We start from the raw sequence: 27,929 nt of genomic DNA, 5'->3' as shown, positions 1-27,929 counted from the left end.
GCTAGAATGATTTGTGCAAGATTGTGCCAAAAATATTTATTTATTAGGCGTGCGTTTTCCTCGCCCGAGCGCGTCTACACTGGCCGGTTTGTGAGTGAGGAAATTGCCTCGCGCGTATGCTCGCTCTGTGTGGACCCGGCTAATCATTTACATCTGAATATTTCCTTCCTCATTAGTCATTAACATATTCAAGAATTAGTAAGTATTATGTTCTTCCTTGTAAATATATTTTCCTTGTGTTACAGTTAAAATAATTTGAATTAAGGTCAATGTGGGGACGAACTCTCATATTCGTGTACATACGAGGGCTGCTATTTATATGTATAATTATCTGCCAATATTAATGTACTTATAACTTTTAACGTAATTAATTTTGAATTTCCGAAAAGTTTTACATCTTATTATCATATAAAATGAAATTAATATGGTTGTCCTTTTAGCTTAATTTATCGGTATTAACATAATGCGCAATGGTGGAGTCAATATAAATATTACAGCAAATCATAGACAACCTAATGATGTTTGTATTTTTATTATGTAAGTAGTTTGATTATACACGAATTATTTAACGAAAAAGTACTGCTTGAAATTAATAAACATTCATTTAAAAGATTTACCATATCATACAGTCTTTAGTAGATTGTGTCACAATGGAGTAAAATGGTATATTTACGTCGTGGGCGTAAATTGAATCCTAAACGAAACGAAGGATTTTACAGTAAACCCAAACCTAGCGAGGGACTAAGCAAAGTGAGGGATTCAAATGTTAATGCTCAAAGTGGAAACAATTTTTCTAAGATAAGACTCTACTGCTTTTCACATCACCCATGAGGTAATTATTATGTTCAAAAAGTTTATTTAGGGTAATAAATACTTAGTATTCGGAAAAAAAAAAAAGACTCATACCAACCAGTGGAGCAAGCCGGATTTAAAAGTGGTCACAGCACATTGGATCATATATTGTCGATGAGAATCATTATAGAAAAGACGACTGAATATCAAATGCCATTGTGGTTAGCATTTATAGACTACAAAAAAGCATTTGACAGTGTTGAAACATGGTCGGTCTTAGAATCTTTACAAAATGCTCGTATAGATTACCGATATATTGCTCTAATTGAAAATATGTACAAGAGAGCCACCTTAAAAGTCAACCTACCCCCAATGACTGAGCCAGTTAGGATTGAGAAAGGCGTACGACAAGGAGACACGCTCTCGCCAAAATTGTTTACTCTGGTGCTAGAGGATATCTTAAAAAGCCTCAACTGGGAAAATCGTGGATTAAATATATTGGGTTGTCGCTTAAATAACTTGCGGTTTGCTGACGACATTGTTTTATTGGCAAATGACCCTGCTGAACTTCAATGCATGATCCAAGAACTCAGTGATGCTTCCATACGGTGTGGCCTGGAAATGAATCTAGACAAGACAAAAGTTATGACCAATACGGAAGTCAAGGCGAATATCACAGTTGACAATACCGCCATCGAAACTGTCGATAAATACGTATATTTGGGACAAGAGATAGTGACCGGGAAGAGGAACCAAACCAATGAGATCAACAGACGCGTACGACTAGCCTGGGCAGCCTATTCGAATTTAGAGTTTGCCTTCAAAATGAAATTTAAAGCCGAACAAAAAGCCCGCATATTTGACCAATGTATCCTGCCAGTTCTTACTTATGGAGCCGAAACCTGGGTCTTCACCAAGGACATACTACATAAGTTAAGCGTTGTCCAACGGGCGCTAGAGAGAAAACTGGTTGGGATCACATTGAGAGACCGTAAAACGAATGAGTGGCTGAGACAGAAGAGCAAGGTCACCGATGTTGTAAAACGCGTAGCCAGACTGAAGTGGGAATGGGCCGGTCATATAGCACGAAAAACCGATTCGTGGAGCAAACGTCTACTGGAGTGGCGACCATGGGGGGAGGAACGTCCTCAAAGTAGACCCCAGATGCGTTGGGACGACGACATCAAAAGGACTGCGGGGAAGAAGTGGCTCCAGGTCGCACAGAACCGTGACGAGTGGCATAAAATGAAGGAGGCCTACACCCAAAGGGTAGAGAAGGGCTAAAGAAGAAGAAGAAGAAGATTCGGAGTTAAATATTGTGTCCTAGAATAGAAAAGTGCCACTTTGATTCCAGCAGGGAAGAAATAGTAAATTGGGGATGAAAGGCACTGAGAGGTGGACAGTGAGAGGCTGAAACTGTGCCTTTCACCTGAGTTAAATACTCTACTTTTCATTTCGAATACGAGGAAAGTAAAAAACATGTGTATAAAAGATAAAGTGATAAGTAGAGAATGCCATTTGGTATTAAGTCCGCCATTTGTACATTGTTGTATATATTTTGTGCAATAAAGTTTAAATAAATAAATAAATTAATTAATATATACTTTTATAGGCACGACACGACGATTTCATGCGAAAAATGTGGCATTATCTATGAAACGGGACCTTATTGTCGATGGCGCTTACGCCGCACTGCAGCTGCGTCGCGCAGCGTTGTATTTGTATCGAAGAGATCGTTTATAACGGCGGAACCGCCATCGACAATAAGGTCCCTTTTCATAGGTAACGTCACAAATAATAGAGTGTTGGATTGAAAACTCGGAAAGGGACTCCCTAAGAAAAGTTACATGGAGCAAATAAGGAATTGGATAGACGTAGAGTAGCATGTACCAGGAGATGAAGGAAATTGCATAAGATTGGATGAAAAGACGAAATATTCTCTCTGAGTACCGCCGACTTTATCATTTGTTTAGTTTTAATCTCCTATCACAACATATGACACATTAACCTTCTCTTTAGCATAAATTACAAAAGCCTTCCGTCCTTTATACTTTCTTTGTTTTTGTTATATTATGTAATTTGTCTTGTTTGTGTTTACGAATAAATAATTCTATTCTATTCTATAATATGATGTCGTTGTTATCAGAAATTGGTGCTTCAAGACCCTCGGTCCATTCAGCCCTTGTTGGAACTTTAACTTAAAATTCTTACGGAACACAAACTTGGGTTGCATCTTATCGCAGCCCATATTCGTTATCCTTTGCATGAAATTGTCACATTCCATGTTTGTGTGTTTAGTCTTTGGCTTGTTATCGCTCCATAGGCCTGTTAAAGCCAGCCTGTAAAGCGATTTCCGCGCCTCAGATTGTATCACCAGGTGTAGCGGCGGGAGGTCTAGCAGTACCTCCATCGCCGCTGTTGGCGTCGTTCTAAACGCTCTAGTAATAGCCATGCTTGCCGTTCTTTGTATTTTCTTAAGGACGTCCCTGCATGTGCTCTTTAGTTACCTTGGCCACCAGCAGGCATTCGTACAAGATGATAGGTCTTGCCGTCATGGGTTATATCCATCTTAGTACCTTTGGGTTTCATAATAATTATAAGTTTAATTCAGAATTCAATTGTTCCATGTTCACTTAAAATCTATACACATTTTTACATTTAAAACTATATTAAACCCCATATTGTTGGGGTATTTAAACCACATGTTTTGCCATATGCCGATCTACACATTCCAAACAGTGCCTTGGTTGTGATAAGTTCGACATTCTTGACATGCTTCCTCCAGTTCAGTTCTTTATCTAGTGTTACACCTAGATATTTCACTTCATCGGACATTTCCATTACCCTTACATAAAGCTTCAGTTGCTCCAAGCCATTAAGGGTCTTTTTCTTGGTAAACAGTATTACCGTTGTTTTGCCTGGGTTGATGGAGAGTTGATGGCGGTTGTACCATCCTTCCACTTGCTTTAGTCTCTTATACTGTTCCCGGGAATTTCCCGTTTACAAGAATCACTAAATCATCTGCATCGCTGCAGTGTGAAGAGATACTTAACATGGGTTACTTACGCGAAGCGTCTTTGCAATTTGGCAAAAAATACTTTCGTATATCCGGCTGTTCTCCTCTATGGATCGCATTTATCAACCAATTCTAGTGAAATTTTGTGAGGAGGTTCGATAATAATCTATTACTTATAGATTTTTTTAAATGGCGGATTCAAGGAGTTTCGTGAGGTGTACAGCTCATGGACATGTTCATACTTCGGATTTTTGGGTGCGGGAATGTTGCACAATCGCCAAAAAATAGGTAAAAAAAGTCCAACTCGTAACTATTTAAGTCCTCCGGATAATCTGTCGGAGCTAGTCTATGGCTTTTGAAAAGTCGTAAGCGCCTAACTTAAGCTATCAACGTATAACTCTTCGATTTTTCAATTTGACAATTCGTAAACCTTATTGCAAACATATAAGGTCCACCAATGGTTAGTGTTGCGGTGTAACCTTGACCGGCGCCTTTAGTGGCCGCGACCTAGGTTTCTATTTCAGACGACCTACTTGATTACAATCTACGGCTTTACTTTTCCACTATTTCACGCTGTTGAATAATGCTCGCTGAAATTAGAATAACATCCATAACTCAGAAACAAATATTCGTGATGAACAAACAAATAAATGCCCTTACCAGTGTTCGAACCCGGGACCTCCTGCTTCGTACTAGGCTTTGTAATAAGTATGATGGCGATGGGACACTAAAAAGTCCCATTTTCATATATTTCTTGTTGGTTCCAAGTCAGTATAAACGTTTGGCAGTATATTGGCAGTATATTTTTTTATACCACGACGGTGGCAAACAAGCATACGGCCTACCTCATGGTAAGCAGTCACCGCAGCCTATAGATGCCTGCAACTCCATATATATTATCTTTCTAATAACGATTCCATCAATGAAAACTAGTACCAGACATAGTTATACATATGTTAATTGGATGCCCATGCTAAGTTCAAGCTATTTTAGCATGTCGTTTTATGAGAGGGATGATTCGATTGTATGGGAGCGGCTTTTTGGCGGCGGGTTCATGTGACTGAAATGTTATAATTTAGACGGCCCTGTAGCATTACTATAGCCTAATAGGTATACGTAGGCAATATGCATTGTAGATAGTATATTGACGTGACCTCGTAAAATCACATTGTATGTGCTCGTGCTCTCCTGTGAGTCATCTGTCGTGATATAGCATGAAAGTGGCCTATATCCGATCAGATCAATATCGCTTGCCCTGATTGAAATGCTTTAAAAAACTTTTAGCCCTCTTTACCCAACTACGGGAAAGGTTATGTATGTAAATATGTTTGTGCCATGTGTCAAAATTAAAACTAGGGAACAAATCAAATTATCAGTCAATCAAATTATTTGAGACCGGATGGTCTAGTGGTCAGGACGTTAAGATGTCGGTTTGATTCCTGTCTCGCCCACCGCTGGTTCTGGTCACTTTTTGTTTAGTATTTGACATCCAATCCTTTCGGATCTTGACAATAATTGAATCGATTTTAGAGTAGGTAAAGGTAGAGTAGGTTTAAATCCAATCGCCAACATAAAAAAATAAGTTATTCAATACGAGTTTATTATTTGATAACGCCGCCGATTTTAAATTTGTGACATTTAAAAATTTTCACAAACACTATTTTACTACCATCGTCCGTAACTGACAATTCGTATCTAAGCCTTATTTCAAAAATGTAAGTCCATCACAGTTGTCCATGTGATGATGATGATAATGATTACGTCCACGTAATCATTATACTACTACCAGAGAGATAGTGCAAGCCGGTGGCCATAACCATAACACTAAATTGTCATGACATGACACTATATGGTTGCGCTGGAAATTGGCCACTGCCTATTATGAAAACTGTCCTGAACAGAATCGATTCTCCGGTACCACATAGGCTATGCAATTGCCATATATCTCTCGACCATTTAGACTCCAAGATCATCTAAAGTCCTAGTGAATGCTAGAGTGCACAGCGCCATAAACGCTTATGAAGATGACATACGGACGGCGACGTCGGCGACTGCAGCACGGAAACTGCTGCATCCTTGCACTAGCGAGAAATAAGCGATGTTGCTGGAAATTTCTTTCATAAATTGAGGACCGCTAATAACATATTATAGTTGCGATAGTAATGCGACAACAACAGTAACGCAATTTATCAAGGGAATTTACACTGAACTCTGCTCCTGCTGCTGCAACCTTGCACAAGCAACGCTGCCGCAGTCGCCATACGAATGTCATCTTAAGAGTTATGATGCAGCATACGTCGTATCAATGATCAAACTAAGTAGGTAAATACCACTGCGACTCTGCTGAAAATGTCACCTCTCCAATATTCAGAACACCGAATCGCACTAGTCTACCTAGTATAAGTAAAATCTTTGATTACATATTATTGTTTTGGATCTTGAGCTCAATGTACACTTGACTAATGACGGGATAATAGGCGAAAAAAACTTTGCGAATTACGTAGTGGATAACTAGATCATTTAGATGCTTAATAAACCTAATTGCGCCGGCGTCAAATAAACACATACGCACCTAGTAACTATAAGGAGGTATTCCCACATGTATATATTATATCCGCCTCAGTATACTGGCATACAATAACACCGTTTACGAGCAAGTTTGATTTATTTATTTATTGGTATTCAGGATAAAAACGGCCGTAAATATAACTAAAACATATGATGAAATATTTATTAGTGTCATGAATCATCAATATTCTGGAATATAGCTGCCGGCTTGCCGCGAGCGTGCCGCTGGCGTCCGCCAGGCGAGACGTGCCGCGGCGCAGGCGTCCGAGCGTGCCGCTGCATCGCGCCCCGCTCGCATAGATACAGCCTGGTGACAGACGAACGAACAGCGGAGTCTTATAGTAATAGGGTTCCGTTTTACCCTTTGGGTACGAAACCCCAAAATGTGCGATTTACGCCAAATGATGATGATGGAACTTTCTTTTGCAGAGTTGGCCCTTTTGACTTGCTTAAAATATTACATTCCTTTTTTTTAATATATAAAATTAAATAGCAGAAATGAATTTAGCATCTAAGGGATTTACATGATACATGATAGAAAATATGACAAATTTTGTGAAAATGGCGAAATTTTGATTGATCAAGAAAGAGTGGAACAGGTGAAAGAGTTGAACAGGTGAAAGAGTTGTGTATATATTGTGTATATCCCTTGTTCACTAGGGACAGTAAACATGATAAAGACATTGAAAGGAAAGTGAATGCTGGAAATCGTATGAATGTGGCACTTAACGCTTTTATGAGCAGCCAGAAGTTGTCACAAAAAGCACGGTTTTTTTTTAAATAATAAATAATTATTGCTTTAAACCTTACATTACAATTCATATTGTAAAATTTATGAGTAAGACAGGTGTATTAGGTTTGTAACACATTTAGGTAGTGGGGTAGAGCCTCTGCCTCCCGAACTAGGTCTAAGCTACGCACAGACCTGGTTGCCTGTGCGTAGAGGGGTGTTGGTGCCCACACTTATGTATGGTAGCGAATGTTTGGTATGGTAGAAGAGGTATCAGAGCCAAGTGAATGCAGTGGAAATGAGAGTGTTGAGAAGTGTGCGTGGTGTGAGATTACAAGATAGAATTAGGAACAGTGTGATAAACACTTTTTCTTTATCACACTGTTGACTGAACGAAAATGTAATGGAAAGAATGAGTGAAAGAAGGCTAACAAGGAGAGTGTATAAGGAAGAAGTAGAAGAGGGAGCTACAGTAGCGGTAAAAAATCTATCATATTGTGATTTTTCTGTAAAATATTTCAAATTAGATGAAATGAAACCAAGAACTGAATTTGTTGATAACTAATCAATAAAGGTTATATTATACGCTAACAGGCCGGTACATATTTCGAAATTCAATTTGAATTCATTTTTTTGGAATTTCGCGTCCGTCACTAGTAGTATTTAAGTCGATAAAAAACGGAATATCGTGCTAATTCATAATCATATTTGTAAGAAATATCAGTTCCGTCATGGGGAGCCCTCGTGGAAATAAAAACTTAACAGTAGCTATACAAGAAGCAATTATAAATGGCTATAGAAATGGCTTCACTCAATCGACGCTGGCTAAGCAATTTCAAGTTCATCAGTCTACTATATCGAAGGTTTTGAAACGGGAAAAAGCTCACGGAGGTGTCAAAAGGCCCAACAGACCTGGTCGCCCACGCTGCACCAAGTACTAATCTAATATTTTGATTTTCAGTGCAGAATCTGTAATTAAACTTCTGTGATTCGCCCTTCGTGATTACATTATACTTTACTTGTAGTAGCACGCGAATGTGCTGCCATCGTACACAATTTTAGAGTATCATTTTTAACAAAAAAATATCTCGCCTAAATTGGGGGTATTTCATACACGTTTTGTGTGGCGGCCATCGTGCACGTACTTTTTCTTTGTTAGTGAAATAATTGTGTTTTAGCAAGTTTGTAATAGTGTTTAGTGTTTTGGTAAAAATGGGAAAACGCAAACATCGTGAGGAAGACGAGGAAGATTACTTGGAAAGGAAAATCCGAAGCCTGGAGAGGAAAAAATCGAAGATTCGTCGTAGGCGCCGTCACCGTAGTTATAGCCCCAGTACGTCCTCCTATACAGATAATGAATACGAATATATGGACCAAGATATCGGCGAACCCGATCCCTTGCTAGAGGATTCGCAATATGAAGGTAAGATTTTCAGTTACCGTCGCCTAGTCATTTGACAAAATATGTCTTATATATGTCGCTTTGTTTTATTACGTGCAATGAGTATAGTCTGTAAGGCTATTACCGTCCCTAATCTATACCTCAGTTCAATCCGTGAGGTTGAACGCTGTGTAAACGGGAGGCACATTATATTCCTAGAGCATAGTCCGTGAGGCTATGCCGGAATACTTTATATTTAAAATACTTTGTTCCACCGAATTGTCATTGCTATCAGTCTAGACTACAGCCCGTGAGACTGTATCATGACTGCCCGTGTTTTTTCAAGAAATAATTAGAACTTTCGTATACATACCTACGTACGTGGTTATTGTATACACAAGTACAAACATAATTAGTTAAAACCCTACCCTACCAAATATTGGGCAATTCATAAAGTTTACCGAACCGTTTATACGGTCTGACCAATATAAGTGTTGATCTCTGGTTAGAAACATTCAGTACCTAGATTTGGGTCAGTCAAAATATTTGAACTCATATTTTTATTACTGAATTTTAAGCAGTATTGTGAAGAGATGGACCGTATCGTTACAGAATCCCCATTGATCAACAACACTGTATACGACTTAACTGATGATGAGGCCGGAGCCTCAATGTCGGGTCGGCAAGCAGCCCTTGCTGCCAGCGGGCTGCGTTCGGTGGTCGTGCAGAATGGCAGCGCCGGGACCGGGCCCCGCGCAGTGGACACGCTGGCTCCCGCGCCCCCTCCCGCGCTCGCCCCTGCCTCCGCGCCGGCGCCTGCGGCCCCGTCCACGACGTCAACCACATCACCCGCTCCCGCGCCTACACCCGCAGCCGCAATCGCACGGGATACCGGTGATACACTTAATATACAAGAATCTGCGCCGACTATTACTGCTCTTGATCCCGGTTTATTATGTTTGTTGGGCGACGAGCCCGTAAAGGAAGAAACATTTGGCCCTTGCATTCACGACGATATATCGACGAGATGGTCAGACATTCTAGTTAATGGAATGAAGGACGATATTAGGAATGACATTTTAAAACTTTACGAAATTCCAGAAAATTTAAAATTAGCGCAAGCTCCTATAATCAATCCCGAGATCAAGGCGGCGTGTAACGATAATGTCCTAAAGCGGGATAATATTCTAAGTGACAAACAAAAATTGCTCGCGACTATTATAACTGGAGTTGCCAACACATTATCGAACTTATTGACAACAGATTCTTTAGATAATAACAAACATGTGATTATAAAGTCGCTCAGCGATACAGGTAGACTCTTATGTCACTTACATTTTTCAGAGACTCAGAGCAGGCGTAATTTCTTGGTGCCTAGTCTAAGTAAGGAGGTTAAGGACAACATTAAGGACTTAAAGCGCGACAATTTGCTTTTTGGTAAGGACTTACAAGAAAGTCTGAAGTCGATAAAAGCAATGACAAAAACCGGAGCAGAATTAAGGCCGACTACTGTCGCAAAGCCTAAATGGACGCCCAAGCACCAACAGGCAGGACCGTCGACATCGAAATCTTTAAACTGGAGGGGCCAGCCGTCGTCGGCGGTGCGGCCGCCGCCTCGCCAAGCGCCAGCGAGGACGAGCTCCACGCGTGGTGGGCGCAGACCGCCGCCGCCGTCCCGCCGCACGAGCGACCGCCGAGCGCCGCGCCCGCACGGCCGGAGCTCGCGCCGCTAATACCGGATGCCGATGCCCGATCTCAGGCTGGTAGACTAAATTTTTTTTATAAAGAATGGTTAGGCATAACCAAGGATCCTACCATTTTGTCTTGGATCCGTGGTGTGCGTATTCCAATATCGGACTGTATATCTCAATCGAACTTTCCTGTCAACAAACCCGAGTCGGTATCGCATGAGACGAGTATGAACGAGGAGGTTAAAAAACTTATTAGTTGTGGTGCCATACAAGAATGTGAACCTTGCCAGGGTCAATTCTTGTCGAGTATTTTTCTTATTAAGAAGAGTAATGGAAAGAATAGATTCATTCTCAATTTAAAATCATTGAATAAGTTTATATATACCCCTCACTTCAAACTCGAAGATTATAGGACAGCAATGAGACTTATATCAAAAAACGCTTACATGTGTTCAATAGATTTAAAAGACGCGTATTTTGCTATAAATATCGATGCAGAGCATAGAAAATATTTGCGTTTCCTTTGGCAAGGAAAAACATATGAATTCCAGGTATGCCCGTTCGGGCTAAATATTGCTCCATACATATTCACGAAGTTAATGCGTCCAGTTGTGCATTTTTTGCGCAATCAAGGTTTTTTATCAGTCGTTTACTTAGATGACTCGTTACTCTTTGGTGACACATATTCTAACTGTTTACTTAACTTTAATGTAACAAAAGACTTGTTAGAATCATTAGGGTTTACGATCAATGTTATTAAATCGGTAGATACACCGAGTCGTACGGCAAATTTTCTTGGGTTTAGCTTCAATTCTGCCGATTTTACCATTAACATTCCATCCGAGAAGCGACAGAGGATTAAAGACGAGCTTTTATACTTTAAATCCATTAAAAGATGTAAGCTTCGTAGTTTCGCACACTTAATAGGATTATTAGTTTCCATTTGTCCAGCAGTACCGTACGGCTGGATGTATACTAAGAGACTTGAAAGAACCAAATTTATTTATTTAAATAAAAATGATGACTATGATCAGTATATTAATATTCCGGATAGCTTAAATGATGATTTAGATTGGTGGCTAGGTAACATGGTAACTTGTAGTAATCCGATACGGACAGGAAGTTATCAGTTAGAGATATTTTCTGATGCGTCCCGAACAGGTTGGGGAGCATCTTGCTCTGATATGAGAGCCAATGGCCAGTGGTCTACTCATGAGCTTGGTCATCACATTAATAGTTTAGAGTTAAATGCCGCGTTTTTTGGTTTAAAAATATTTGCTAAGCATTACAGAAACTGTGAGATTTTATTAAGGATAGACAATACCACTGCGATTTCATATATCAATCACATGGGTGGAGTTCGATTCCCACATCTGAACGATTTAAGCCGACAAATATGGCAGTGGTGCGAAGACCGTGGCTTATACATATTTGCTTCGTATGTTAGTTCAGGAGATAACTATATAGCAGATGCAGAATCGCGCCGAAAGCATGCAGATATAGAGTGGGAGCTAGCTGATAGTGCCTTTCGAAAAATTTGTAATTCGTTTAAGAAGATTCCAGAGATTGACCTTTTTGCTAGCCGGATAAACAAGAAATGTCCTAAATTTGTTTCGTGGCATCGTGACCCTGACGCGTACAAGATCGATGCATTTACCATATCCTGGTCCTCGTATTATTTTTATGCTTTTCCACCATTTTGTCTAATACTCAGGGTGTTGCAAAAGATTATAATAGATAAGGCGGAGGGCATTGTTGTTGTGCCACTGTGGCCTACACAACCGTGGTTTCCCCTTTTTGAGAGATTGTTGATTTCTGAACGAATAGATATCCCACCTAAACCAAATTTATTGTCCTCCCCTTACAGTGTCGAACACAAGATGCACAGGAGTCTTACCCTGGTTGCCGGAGTGTTATCCGGGCGGCGTTCTTGAGACAGGGTACTCCTTCAGATGCGGCAGACATCATGTTAGCGTCACTCACAGAAACCACTCTTAAACAGTATAATTGTTATTTAAAAAGATGGTATTTATTTTGTAATGATAAAAGTTACAATATTTTTGATGCCGGTACAGCAGAAGTATTAGATTTTTTTACGTTACTTTTTAATCAAGGTAGTCAATTTGGATCAATTAATACCGCGAAAGCAGTATTGTCACTAATATTGAATACTAGTGTTATAAATAATCCAACCATAAAACGATTTATGATGGGAGTATACAAACTCCGGTCTCCAAAGCCACGATATGATTGGACTTGGGATCCTTCAATCGTTCTTAATTATTTAAGTTCTTGGTATCCAAACGAAAGTCTTTCTTACGAGCATCTTTCTAGGAAGTTAACAACTCTTTTAGCTTTAGTTACAGCACACCGAGTGCAAACCTTATCGTTGATTAAACTTAGCAATATTCATAAATGTAACAGAAAATATATTATTGACATTACAGATAAGATTAAGACATCAGCGATTAATCGCTTGCAGCCAAAATTGATTCTGCCTTATTTTGATGAAAATCACTCCATTTGCCCTGCAAGGACTTTAGAATGTTATCTGGATATGTCATCTAGCAAACGATCAAGGGATTGTGATTTTCTTTTAAGTAGTTTTAAGAAACCATTCCGAAAAGTTTGTTCACAGACCTTGAGTCGATGGATCAAAACCACTTTGCTCGAAAGTGGTATTGATACATCGGTCTTTGGATCCCATAGTACGAGACACGCAAGCACGTCAGCAGCCAATCGGCTCGGGGTGAATATAGAACTGATTAGAAGGACCGCCGGTTGGTCAGATAATTCCTTGACATTCGCTAGGTTCTATAATAGAGATGTTCTTGCGGACTCGTCCGAAGTGTTTGCTCGTACTATATTACAACATGCTAACATTAATTAAAGCGTCTGTTGATTATAGTTAAACTAACAGAAACTCTTTTGTTTTATTTTTCATATTACCAACATAAAATACATGTTTCGATTCCTTGGCTATTTCGTGTCACTCTAAACATCTACAAGTAAAGTATAATGTAATCACGAAGGGCGAATCACAGAAGTTTAATAGATAATCAAACGAACTTACCTGTAAGTGATGTTCGATGACTATTAAACGATGTGATTCGCCCGAGTGATTACAACCCTCCCTAACCCAAACTGGTCAAGCTCCAGATTCTACCCAATAGGACACAAAATAGCGCACTTATTTGATGGCCTTTTTATAGGAAACGTGTATGAAATACCCCCAATTTAGGCGAGATATTTTTTTGTTAAAAATGATACTCTAAAATTGTGTACGATGGCAGCACATTCGCGTGCTACTACAAGTAAAGTATAATGTAATCACTCGGGCGAATCACATCGTTTAATAGTCATCGAACATCACTTACAGGTAAGTTCGTTTGATTATCTATTTTTGTTGTTTTCTTTATTAATAAACCACTTTTACCTATATCTCGAGTATTAGTTATTTTATGCACTTTTTAATAAACTCGTACAAAACGAGTTTCTTATATGGTGTCATACAAATGTAGTATATGATTTTACTCTCCATCTAAAGGACTTTCACATGATAATCGTTTAGGCGGCCTTAGTCGTTCTAATAAAAAATACTTAAAAAAATACAAATATGATAGATTATTTTCCGCTACTGTATAAGGGGTAGACCTCGCCGGACTTTCTCTGATCAAATCTGGGAAATCCTGAAGAAAGGCTAGATCAAGAGCACCCTAAACCGGCGAGCGTGTATGAGGAATGTTATGAAAGTGAAGTCGAATAACGAATCATCGAATTGCAAGCCCTATGTTTACACGATACGAGTACCAAATTTGACCATATGGATGAAATTATTCTTCATAATTAAACATCATGTATATACCTACATGTAAGTACTAAGTATAGGCACGATCGTGCATGTTGAGTGATGTCGAAATGGGATCAAATATCAGCAGATTAATGTGAAGTTCGAATGCCAGTCCGATCACCATAATCTTAAATTATTATTTGATTATTATTCTTTTTTAAGAACACCCGTTATTACGGCTGGGAAAGGAGGGAACTCAACACTGAGCATGGTCCAGCATGGTCTTATCCGGCCTTATCATGGTCCTTTTTTACTAATTTTCCATTATTTTTGGTTAGCTTGTTATCGATTTTATCCAATTGTCTGATTTATTAATTAACGAGTTTTTTGAACATTTAACCAAGCCGAATTCGCCTATCCCTAGTTAAGTTATTCATCATGCGTCCTCTGAATGACAAGATACTTGTCGCGTTGTCCAAAATGAAGATGCTAATTAGGTATATTTAACAACCAGACCTGTTTGTCTTACCTCTGTTCTTTGTAAACATACAATACAACCACCATAATATGCTTAAATCGCTCCTATTAAAATCACGTAAGATTCATTATGCTTCTGAGTCAATGTTATCGTTTCTCTGTAAAAATGTTGAACTTCCAGTACACTGTTGGAAATCGGCCAAACTAATATAGGTGCTTATTACAACAATAAAATCGAGTTGTGAGTACGATGATAAAGATTTTAAAATATTTATCTTTATCTTATACAGAGTGACCATACAATACAACCATATGAGTTGCTGATTAATAAAATTCAACAAGGCCATAATATACTCGTATATCTTTTCAAACTTGCAATGAAATGTTGACATGACTTACTTCAAATTAGGTCCGGAAATACTACATATCCGGTGCAATGAGTGAAATGATATTTAAAGGAATTTCATACAGCCTTAGACACCTAGGCCTGTAAGGCAACCTTCTTTTGTTTTTAAACGTCAAATTGTGATACGTCTTGGCATTCAACAATCAAAAATCAATAAGCAAAATTTTGACATTATCCTTTTGTTTTCCATTTTGTGATTTTTTATAATTATTTTAGGGATTCCTGATGGGGAATAAAAATGGATTATTTTTGCGCTACGACGCACGCTTTAGGAGATACAGCGTACAGTTTAGTAGCTATAGACTTAATTTGCTTGATCACAGTTACAAAAGAAACACCTCGTTGTGATGGCGTGGCATCACTAAGCAGAGGTCAAATGTAACAGAAACACTAAAGTAAAATTAGTGCCCCCTCCAAGTCGACCAAAACAAAAATAGGCATAGTCTTTCCCGATCTGATTACGGTAAATTACTTAGCAAGACTGCCTTTAAATGGTTAACAATTACCATAAACTTACCTATTGCTAAGCGAAGCCATAAACCAATTGTATATTACCTTATAAAGTTCTTTATAAGGTAAGGTATGCACCTAGTTCGTATAATGACGTGATTGGTCTTACATGGCTGAATAATAGAAACACCAATCAAAACCACTGCCGCGATGTCCACGTGCTTGATTACGATCAATAGTAGCAGCTAAGGTGGCTAAGCGGATCAGGCCGCGTAGCCAACGTGCAAATTGCTTACGCTCCGTAGTGATCAAAACGTAACTGTCACTGTCGCACTAATATGGAAGAGCGATTGAGAGACAAAGCGTGTCGTTGTCGAAGCGACAGCGATTGTCACCTTGGCTAGGCAGACGGGGCGCGTAGCCAACGTGCGAATCGTTAACGCTCCATAGCGTGGCGTATCGTAGTCATCTCTTTCTATCACTCTTTCATATTAGTGTGACAGTGACAGTTGCGTTTTGTTCGCTACGCAGCGCTAACGATTGGCACGTTGGCTACGCGCCCTGGGTGCTTAGTCAACGTGCCAATTGTTAACGCTCCGTAGCGTAGCGTGATCTCTCTCTTTATTACTCTTCCATATTAGGGTGATTCTTAAATTAAAAAGGGTTTATTCATAAAAGTTTTTTTTTATTTTTCACATTTTGTTACGTATATCGAAAGTAGGTACATACAAAAAGCAAAGTTTTGATGCATATGGACAAGCTTAATACCCTCCGTGAGTACATAATCACGGTTATGACAAAGTGTCCCTCAGTCGTGACATTTTGGCGGCCAACTCCACTGTTTTGATTTTCGTGCTCGCATACTTTTTATTTGATTTTTTTTTACTGTTGTATTTTGACTACTTGAATTCTTTTGGTGTTTTGGATGGGAACTATGGAATATTTTAAACGGCGATGAGTGTTGTTTGTAAAGAATATTGTTCTATGAAGTAAAACATGATGTGGGGACGGTAGAAATAACGTACTTGGGGTGAATGAAATGAAATTAAAACACTTTAACTAACCGAAAGATTGTAGTAAACAAATAATAATACATATTTTAGAATGGTCCCAGAGCAAATAAAAAAAAGAGACTTATCCAAGAAATTTTAAGATTGATTAAAGAAATCATAAGTCTGTTTTTACGTAATTTGTGTCGAATATTAATATTTTTTATTAATATCTTTAAAAAAAAAACACGAGTTTGTTGCATATATTAATATTTGGACCCGGGTACGTCCTTAAACTACGTCCAAAAGAGAGGTATGGGCATTGTGAATGTCATCTCGCTTTGTGTGGTAGGGCACAGCACAGTGGATGTCATTCCAGATCTAGAGCAGAGCCCAACTGGGGAAGTACCTCCACCTTACCGAAAACCGCAGCCAAATAACACTAGACCCTACTCATAGTGTTGTGTTCCTGTCGGTGAGTAAGGTTGCCAGAGCTCAGCGAGGGTGTGGAGTGTTGGGGTCGGCAACGCGCACGTGACTTTCTGGAGTTGCAGGCGTACATAGGCTACGGAGACTGCTTATCATCAGGCGGGCCGTGTGTATGTTTGTTAGTATATAAAAAAACTATATTCGGTTTATTTATATTTAATTATTCAATAGACAGTTTATTCATAAAATCAAGCGGATCGAGGAACCGACCTTAACCGAGAATCCCGGTACTGATACCGCTCGGAACCGGGAAATGAAATTCTCGGAACCGGCCTCGGTACTGCAGGCCCTAGCTCCGCGGTTACCGACCGGGTCCGTTCGATTGCTAAAAACAACACACATTTTACACGAGGTGGTAGGTTGACTAGCCGAAAGTATCCGGCCGGACGTGACGACACACGAAGATTTTGACTTTGGAGAATGGTTGACATGCATATATTTATACATATGATACATACATACATATTTATGAACATACTGTTCCATATTATGTGTGTGTTATGTGTTGATTTTGACTTTGGAGAATGGTTGACATGCATATATTTATACATATGATACATACATACATATTTATGAACATACTGTTCCATATTATTGACAGTGGCGTTTTTGACGGGGTATTACTCCGAAGATTTTTTGTTTTCCGCTTATAGAGCAATGACAACGCTGGAAAGGGAAACTCTCCAAATTGCTGTATCAATGAAACCTTGATGACATGACTGAAAGTATTTATGTTTGCTTACAGATGAGGACGAAGCGACGACATCCGGTCTGACGGACGGCGCGCAGGGCGACGTGCAGAACCGCGTTATCTTCGTCAATCGACCGCAGCCGCAAAAGTTTCTCTCCAACAAAGTCTCTACCGCCAAATACAGGTAGGCACGGACGTGTCCGGCTGCCGAACGGCGCTGGATGGGCTATATAACCTCCCACAGCCGCACAAGTTTCTCTCCAGCAATGTGTCCACCTCTAAATACAGGCACGTGTCCACACCGCCGGATGAGGTACAGAACCGTATAGTTTTCGTCAATCGCCCGCGGCCGCAAAAGTTCCTGTTCAACAAGGTCACCAAGCAATAACAATAGGTTCTGTAGGTAATGTCAGGGAGCTACGCTACCACACTTTGTAGAAAATATATACAGGAATTGCCTTTCGTTGATTCATAACACAACAGAGCTCTAAATTGTGTTATTTCAAAAGCGTTGGTAACATCATCGTGCCGGTCCCTTGCTATTTCAATTGTCCAGGATTCACCGTACTAAAGAAAATGTGCCGGAGGCCAGATTCGAACCGGTCTACAATTATCGCGGCTAATTTTTCTTTAGTACCTACATATATTATATATATATTTTTGTTTATATATATATATATATATATATATATATATATATATATACAATGAGACCTATTTTTGACGTAGGTTTTAAAATTAAATTAAATAAAATAATAATTTATTGCAGAATTAAATGTCCATATTATATTAGTAACTTATTAATATACTAAAATTTCTAAACCTATGTTGATAACTATTTTATAATGTACTACATTGACTATAATGCTATATTGGTTTTAATGCTATAAAACAATTATGAAAGATTTTTAAAATTTAGCCTTAACTACCAGAGCATATATTTTTTTTAAATATTTCGCGCGGCAATGTATTTCGTAGATTATGGTCACTTGTGACAGTTGTGACGTCGCGTCATTAAATGCGTCAATTTGAGTTAAAACCAGAGACATGTCAGTTGCTTCGCTTGACAGACAGATGAAGTGTGCGAAAGGGAAGCCATGACGTATATGAACAAGCCATAAGTGCAAAAGAGGCAGACTACATATGAGAAAACGTAACCAATTTTGAGTTCGAAGGCGGCCGAGGCGGCCAAAATCATATTGCCGTATTTTTTAACGTGAAAAATATAAGCGAATCAAAAAGAAAATTATACATTAAGTAATTTAGTGACGATGGTGTCATGTTGTGTGCCGGGTTGTAGTGTTTCAGGGCCAAAAAACCCAGGAAAATACTCAACTCACAGGTAATTATGATATTCCTAGCGAAATTTTCGTAACGATATTTTATCAAATTAACAGCATAAAAAGTGTAAAAAACCAATTATAACAGTTCATTATAAGTTTTTCTTCAATTGTGTGTTAATATTTCATCATATTAGTCAACAATTTAGAATATTTTGTGTAAAAACCTAAACTGTTACTCTACGCTAGGGCTTGACAAAATGGTCATATGACTGTATCGATAACTTGTCGGTATTTTAGTAGGTATGGAATTAGTTGTTCACAAGACATCATTAAGATATTACCTTTATAAAAGTCAAAGTCAAAAGTCAAAATATTCTTTATTCAAATAGGCCTAGCAACAAGCACTTTTAAATCGTCAAATTTTACAAATATCATCTTAATCTAAATATCAGAGCAATTTATTGATGCAGTTATTATTGTTCTAAAAAAAACATTGAACTATTATAGATATGGTAAACTTAATAATAAGAATTTCACAAAAAGATCGTCAAACATCAAAATTGTATAAAAATACTAGTCTAGAACCTTTCTAGAATAAAATCTAAATGTCAAAAAATACGGTATATATATACATTGAATTATCAATTTCATCATTAATAACATAACAATAAATAATTCATTCTTTACAATCACACTTAATCCCACGGTGTTTCATCATTCATGTAGTCTTGTGTGCTATAATAGGCTTTAGAGATAAGCTTACGTTTTACATAATTTTTAAATTTACTAACAGACAATTCAGTTATAATATTAGGAAGTTTATTGTAAAATCTTACACAATTACCCATGAATGATTTCTTAATTTTATGGAGCCTAGTGAAGGGCACTGCGAGCTTATGCTTATTTCTAGTATTAATATTATGTATTTCACAGTTTTTCTTAAAACTGGCAATGTTTTTATGTACATACAGAATATTCTCATAAATATATTGACAGTGCACTGTCATTATGTTAATGTCCTTAAACTTATCTCTAAGTGTGTCTCTATGGTACATTTTATATATTGCACGAATAGCCCTCTTCTGCAGAACAAAAATGGTATTTATCTCTGAAGCACTACCCCATAGTAAAATACCATATGACATAATGCTATGAAAGTAACTAAAGTAAACTAATCGAGCTGTTTTCACGTCTGTTAACTGACGGATCTTGCTCACTGCAAAAGCTGCAGAACTCAGTCTATTCGAGAGATTAGCAATATGGGGACCCCATTGTAGTTTAGAATCTAAAGTTATACCAAGAAAAACTGTGCTATCTACTAGTTCCAATTCCTCATCCTTGATAATGACACCTGTTTGCTCATTCCTTATGTGACTTGTAACAAACTTAATGCACTTAGTCTTTTTCTCATTTAACAATAAATTATTAACATTAAACCAATTTACTACTTTAGAAATAGCATTGTTTACATCACTGCAAGCTTGTTGCTGTCGTTTGACTTTGAAAATAAGTGAGGTATCGTCTGCAAACAATACTATGTCATGGTGGGTCTTTACAAGGTAAGGCAGGTCGTTAATGTAGATAAGGAACAGGAACGGCCCCAATATTGATCCCTGCGGTACACCCATAGAGACCAATGACCCCGGTGATCGCTGTCCACTCACATCAACCCTTTGTATTCTACCGTGTAAGTAAGACTTTATTAAATTCAGTGCCGAGCCTCTTACTCCATAATAGTGCAGTTTCCTGATCAATGTTTCATGACAGACGCAATCGAAGGCCTTAGATAAGTCACAGAAGATACCTAAAGCATCCTGTGACTCCTCCCAGGCATCGAAGATCTGTTTAATTAGCTCAACACCAGCGTCGGTTGTTGAGCGACCCCGTGTAAAACCAAATTGTTTGTTGTGCATTAGATTATTAATGTTAAAATGTTTCAATAACTGACTCAAAACTATTTTTTCAAAAGTTTTGCTGAATGTTGGTAACACTGATATCGGTCTAAAGTTAGTGGGGTCGGATGTGCTACCTGATTTAAATAAAGGAGTGACTTTACTATGTTTCATTAGATCAGGAAACTCACCGCAGTCAACACTGTTATTAAATATAACTACCAGGTCAGGCGCTACAACTTCTATTAAGGATTTGACAGTATGAACGGAGACTCCCCAAAGGTCACTAGTTTTTTTTTCATTAATTGATTTAAACGCCTTTAATATATCTGAGGCACTCACATGTTCAAAATTAAGGTTTCTAGTACATTCTGGGACATTCTCTTCTAACAGTGTAACGACAGACGAGGGTGATGAATTTAAGTTCTTAGTTGTGGAAGCTGGTACCTCGGTGAAGAATTTTTCAAATTCTGTTGCTACATCTAAACTGGAATCTACGATTTTGTCATCAATTTTTAGTTTAAGATCTTTCATCCTTTGCTTTGATCTACCAGTCTCCACATTAATTACTTTCCACGTTGTTTTAATTATATCAGAGCTAGTTTTTATTGTTTGACTTAAATAATTACGCTTAGCGATATGGCAATCTATTTTAAACTTCTTCGAATATTGTTTAACATATTCCTTAAATTCATCACTCGTATTGAACCGCCGTTCCTCATACAAGGCATACAATGCACGTCTTCGTTGATGTAACTCTGCAGTAGCCCACTCACTAAAAACTGATGCATCACTAACCATGACCGATTTTGTAGTAAATATCGCATTATAATTTTCCATAAAAGTGTGAAAGAATGAATTATACATATCATTAGGACTCATGTTGGAAGACAGAAAGGGTAGCGCCTGAATTAAACTTTGTTTCATTCGTTCCACGCGGTCAGAGGTTACTGGTACAAAAGTTATTTGTTTTCGCAAGGTATTTTTCCTTACAGCCTCAAACACCATTAATTGGCCTAAGTGGTCTGATTCTAACTTGCTGATTACATTTTTAGCGGTAGGAAAAATATCAGTGAAAATATTATCTATACAGGTGGCACTAGTGGCAGTCACTCTAGTAGGCTCCATAAACATGTGGTTGAGATTACATGATTTGAAAAGATTCAACAACCTACAACTTACTGTTGAATTTTCCAAAATATTTACATTATAGTCGCCGCATATAAGTAATTTCTTACTAGAAGGTGATATTTTAAGTAGGACGGATTCCATTATGCTTTCAAATATTTCAAAATTACTTAAAGGCGGCCTATACACACAGACAACAATAAATTGCTCCAATTCTACTGCACTTAGTTCTATAGTCCGCTCAACAGACATGGATACAATGTCCTTACGTTCCTTAAATTTTAACTGACTATTTAATATAATTAATGACCCACCATGTATGGAACTAAGTCTGGTGAACGAACTGCCCACCTGGTGATTATTAAATTGAGGCATTAATTCATTATTATTCAACCAATGTTCAGTAATACATAAAATATCAATATTATAATCATTCAAAAAAAGTTCAATCTGTAAATCTTTTCCTCTAATACATTGAATGTTTTGATGCACCAGGTGGATGTACATTCCATGTTTGCAGTATTTTTCATCAGATTTACTAAAAGCTAAATTGCCAGAGACAGATTCTTTTGTCTTAAGAGCTAATTTAAATTATTGGTTATGACTGGAACCAAAACCAAGTTCATACCGGTCTGCTCAATAGAAGCAGGATAAACTGCCAAATTTTTGGCAGAAATGTCAAACAAATATGATAGCGACAAAGCTATTTGTCTTTTATAATAATTTGAAAGGTATAACTTACCTTTAGTCCAAAAAACCATAGGCATATGGTATTTGCTAACAAATTTGTTAGTGTCAATTATACTAAACTTATCACTATATGTACTAAGATTATATAAAAATATATTTAACTTACACCTAGTGTTATTTTCTGCCTCTGACATTTGATCACAATAGGGGAATGTGAAAATAATAATTTCATTCACTATAAGTGTCTTTAATTGTTCAAAGAACCGACTTATAACCGACTTAAAATAATAACGATTGTTATAATACCTTTTTTGAACGTGTACATGTTTAGCGATAAATTTAAACTTCACTTTCCAACACAGTACTTACATTTTAACCACTTTTCCACGGCTATGCCGCCAACACAAGGAAACACAAGACAGCGTATACTTGTACACAGCGTATACACATCCAACCCAAGTTGTCAGCAAGAAAAGGCGCGAAATTCAAATTTTCTTTGGTAAGTCAACTCTTTGCGAACACATTTTCAAACAACTTCAACTTTATCATTTTCAACTTTTTCAAACACATTTGAAAAAGTAGTCGATAAAGCAGTTAAACATCGATAGATTATTAATATGTTGTAACATGACATCACTATTTTTGTTCGCACATAGACAATTTACGCACACACTTGCATTTCATTTTTGGTCACACTTTCCAAGTTTGACAGTCGTTCTATACTATCCTATTTCTATGGTTAAAACAAAGTAGTGATACATTGCTTGCTGAATTATTTTATATGGCAAAATAAAAGTTGTCCATTTTTTATAAAAACTATGATTGGTGATTCTATGTTAAGAGGTATTAACGATGTTCATGATACGTAGCCATACTTTTCTTTAAAAAATACTTTAGTACCTATGTCTGTATTACCTATAGGGACAGCTAATTTAAATTAATTTAACTTTGCTCACAATGGTACTTTAAACATGCAAAATGTCTCTCCCCTGGCATGTCCCTCTCCAGTTTTTTCAATGAATCAGTAATTTTATCCAGGTCTAAATCCCTTGGATCTGTGAAATTTGTATACTTCATAAATTAATATAAATGCTAATTTCAATGTTATATCGTACAAAATGTAAAAGAAAAATTTAAAGGGCTTTATTAAAATATACATGACCAATTTTGTCCCCCATGTTCTGTGTCTGCCACCTGGCCATTTTGTAATTGTAAAAATATTGAGTTTATGATTTTAATTATTTACATTTTTAGCCTAATCGTGATGCATTTGATTATAAACCAACCCTGCAATGGTCATGTTTTTGATTGTCAGTCATTTTGATCAGTGCATCTGTAATCGTCGATACTGTTCACTAAACATGGTATTTCCCCTGGTCAGTTTTATTTAAATAATTTGTTTTATTTCTACATTTACTATAATTTGTGCATAGATTATGAATATTATGATAATTTTTTTTTTTAATTTACAATAAACACGTTCATAATTATATCTGTTTTCTCGTGAAAAAGTCTCTTCCTTGGCGTTTTTCCCCTGACGCATAATGTGCCAAAGTATTCACCAGAGGTATGAGTACTTGTTTAAATGAATCATTACATATTAATTTGCTAGAATCTGATAGACGGCCGGTTTCTCATTTTTTTCTTATATTTGAAGAGATCAGGGTAGAGATTCTACTCTCTGTAATAGGAAAAGTACTGAACTCTCCCCTGTACTCTCCCCTGTGTCACTGACAGTGTCAAAACTGACATATACGCTATCGAGAACGTAATTTACTTTCTATACATCTCGCTCGCACTTATATGCGTGTACGAGTGAGATGCATAGAAAATAAGTTACGTTCTCGATAGCGTTTATGTCAGTGCCGAACTGGTGGTAGCCACACTGGTCTTTTCTAAAATGATAAAAAAATTACTGGCCACATTGCAGATATGCAAAGAAGAGTTGTTTTAATAAAAATATTGTATAATTAGATCAAAAATTTAATCATTGATGTTGTGCCGCGTTTTCTATGTAACCATTTACCTCTTAACTTAGAAGGACCCGAAAGTGTGTCAATTAAAGCCTAAATTAACTACCATTTGATTATGCGGTCGTATCAAATATTTCAGTTGACTACCTACAATATGTCATAATCTAACTTTTCCAACTCACGACGCATCAATTGTAACAGAACACAATGCCGTCGACGTAGCACACCTATTTAATCTGCCCTGCCAAGTGGATATGTCATTTGTCAAAATCGTACAATGGGAGCATCCAGAAATTCACGTAGCAGACCATGAAGGTGGATGAAATCCATGCCATTTTTTACCTTAAATTAGCATGGCGATTAACATTAATATCGCGTGCCAGTTAAATTCATCTCCGACCTTTATATAGATACAGTTTCAGCGACCTTGGTCCATTTTATATTATGAAATTCGCAGTAAGATGAAAATATTCTCGATCTCAAATCTGACCCGTAGAATGGGCATTTTATTTGATTTGCATTATGTAAGTATTGTAATAGTTTGAGAAAGTCTCGTCAGAAGCATTTCTAGTAATAGATATAGTAGTGAAACACTATACAAAATAAGTAGGTCCATAACAATTACTAAAATACAATACAAATAATTAATGTGAATGTTTGTATTTTTGGATTTCTAACTGTTTGGAGGTTTAGTTAGCCAATATCGTTGAACAGCTTTGTTATTTATCACTTCCCGGGGATTTAAGACATTAACACATTCCCTGCGCTGCGTTACGGGAAGCATTTGGCCGTATTTGACTTTCGGCCGGTGCGGCAGCTATCTGCGCTTGTCTTACCTCCGGTGAGGCTGTGGTTTTTCTATGTTCCTGTGTATCTTATACACAGTTTTAACCGAAGTTTAACCGAGCTTTGCGAAAACTTATCTGAGTATAGTAAGATAAATAAGTATTAAGCAAGTTTTAAACATATTAGTTATAATATTCCCGAGTTCACTTCAAGTATATATAAAATTTCAATAGAAATAATGTACGGGAAGTATTTTTGCGTAACGCACTGAAAGGTAATTGTTTTCTGTGGTGTGGCACGAGTATCGTACATAAAACAAGAGCTGGATCTTTTATATTTCTTAAATTATATAATTCTTGTGTATTGAATTGCCAAAATTCTAACGGTACAGATTTTACCAAACCTACTACAGAACTAAATGTTGGTGATAAAATAACGTTCTAATAAAGTAGGTTCAGAATTGTGCCTATTTTATTAACGTGACACTGATTTTCACTCCCTTTTGTAAAGTACAAATTTTCAAAATCCAGCCGCGTATTCTCGTTTAACGACAATCCCAAAGTAAACAAGTAGTAAATAAAGACGCGATCTAAGTTTTAAACTAATTATAATACGTTTTGATCAGTATAAAACAAGCTTGGCTAACTTGGCTTGGCAAATCATGGCTAACTTTTTGTATTAAAAGCTTTTTGACAGAACTTGTCAGTCAGTTGTCGGGTGTCAGACCGTCAACATCTCCAGCATCTCCTGAGGATGCCTCGTAGAGAGGCGAAACACGTGTCGAGTTTTGTACTTTTGGTGGTGGGTTGTTATATTTATTTGCGTAAGTATTTATTTTTGCGGTGGGAGGGTGGGAACATTAATTGCATGTAGAAATACGCAAGTAAGTATAACGGGTTAGCACTGATTGACTAACACGTTATTTTCTCGCGGATTAGCAAAGTAATATTTCTTGTTTTAATTAGCATGGATTTCCGCAAAGTAACGCCTGATTCTATTAATTATTTTAGAACTTGTGACCTAACTAATTAAATATACACGAGGATATAGCTTATTGATCAAAATAATTTTATTTCAAATCGAGGACCTTTAAAGTTTAAAGTCAGGCCATGGTACCTACGGATAAATGTAGGTCGTGCCGCTAATCTGGCTTTTTCTATACGGGTAGTATATGACTCGTGAAGCACTGGCAGTAAGTTTGGGTTTTGCGCTGCCGCACCGAATGTGTTAATACATAATAATTAATTATTTCTATTTCGAAGAACAGTCTTACTTAGTAATAAATAGTAAAAAATAAAATTAAACTGAAAGCTAGGTTAGGAGTAAATTTTTTGGGTGTAAACACCATTTAATTTGCCTTATCTAGTGCATGAGAATTGGACTGTTATATCATATCTGTTAGCAATTGTACTCAGAATAATGTTGGGACTGCTCCTAACTGGACCTTAGTATACACGTACATTTTTTTCTTCAAATTTTAGGATACAATAAATCAACTCAAATTTTTACGCATGATTGCCGGGTAACCGTCCGTCTTAGCTTCGAAAAACATGGTAGATGCACGATATCCACCTATTAGGTAAACCCAATAGCATTCTGAGTGCATGTTGTACAGCACTCTCGATGCATTGTAGGCTCGCTTCGTATAGTTGCTATAACGAACGTCATCTTGACTTCACCAGACCAGCGAGCAAACCTGCGAGCTAAACATATTTCCACGAAATTCTAATGTCCTGCATTTTCGTTATATCATTCATTCAACAAAATATTTAAGCCTCTCTACAACTCTATGACTTCTGAGAGGCACACCTTTTAATACAATAGGAAGCATACGGCAGGGCTTGATTTTTCCTGTGTCAAAATAATCGTTATTTAAGTAGGCCTAGCAACAAGCACTTTTAAATTGTCAATGTCGAGAAGACCGTCTATTAGATTAGACCGTCTACAAGCTCTTTCGGCGCTTCGACTGGAGCGAAACTCTTTCGTCGTTTCGACTGGAGCGAAGCTCTTTCTTTCTATGTCTGATCGAAGTACGTATTCAAATCGTGAGTACACGTTCAAGTGGGGAGTTCTTGCCCCATAACGACGGCTATATATGAATTTAATATGCCAGTATTCGCCACATTTTGACCTTCCCTCACTTTTCGCAATATCGTATTAAAGGCATGCCCAACATGTGTTCGAGCGCGCTGACAGCCTGCGCCAGCAGCACCATGTCAATGTCATCGGCATTATTAGATGTGATTTACACTTACGCTATCTATAAGGTCGGCTATCAGCTCGTCAATGTACAAATTGTACAGTTTGGGAGACGTTATTCCACCCTGCTTTACGAGTACACTGTACTCCAACTTTCTCAGCGAACAGCTCATTCGTCTATCTCACCTGGCTGTGTAACGTCCGAGAATAACGAAACCTTATTTGGCATGCAGAACTATTCAAAGCTTTCTTCCTCGAACATCATCTACTAAGTGGAATATAACGTTGTATGGCACTACTACTGCTTCAACGAAGTCGCAAGCGAAAGCCGCACGTAAATATGTAAATATGTAGCGAACGTCTCATCGCGTCGTTTCTAAAGGCATTGAAACTTGTCAACAAAAAGCGCTGCATTAGCATATTGAAAGTGAAGCTGAAACCGAAGTCAAGGGTTACCTCATATGAACGTGAAAGTTCATGACAATACAATAAGGCTGATTTTCTTTTA

At 37.6% G+C, this 27,929-nt stretch overlaps 1 protein-coding gene across 1 annotated transcript in view; it reads left to right on the top strand.

Moving 5' to 3' along the window:
• The window catches only part of LOC133516940 (probable phospholipid-transporting ATPase IA), a 146,641-nt gene that overhangs the window by 63,039 nt on the left and 55,673 nt on the right, over positions 1-27,929 (top strand). The window contains exon 3 of the mRNA XM_061850005.1: positions 17,525-17,654. Coding sequence (XP_061705989.1) covers positions 17,525-17,654 — 130 coding nt within the window. The remainder of the gene's footprint in view (positions 1-17,524; positions 17,655-27,929) is intronic.

Source organism: Cydia pomonella, chromosome 4 (assembly GCF_033807575.1).
Source record: "Cydia pomonella isolate Wapato2018A chromosome 4, ilCydPomo1, whole genome shotgun sequence".
Taxonomy (NCBI): domain Eukaryota; kingdom Metazoa; phylum Arthropoda; class Insecta; order Lepidoptera; family Tortricidae; genus Cydia; species Cydia pomonella.
The sequence above is the reverse complement of the archived record's forward strand: the minus strand, read 5'-3'. Positions and strand labels throughout refer to the sequence as shown.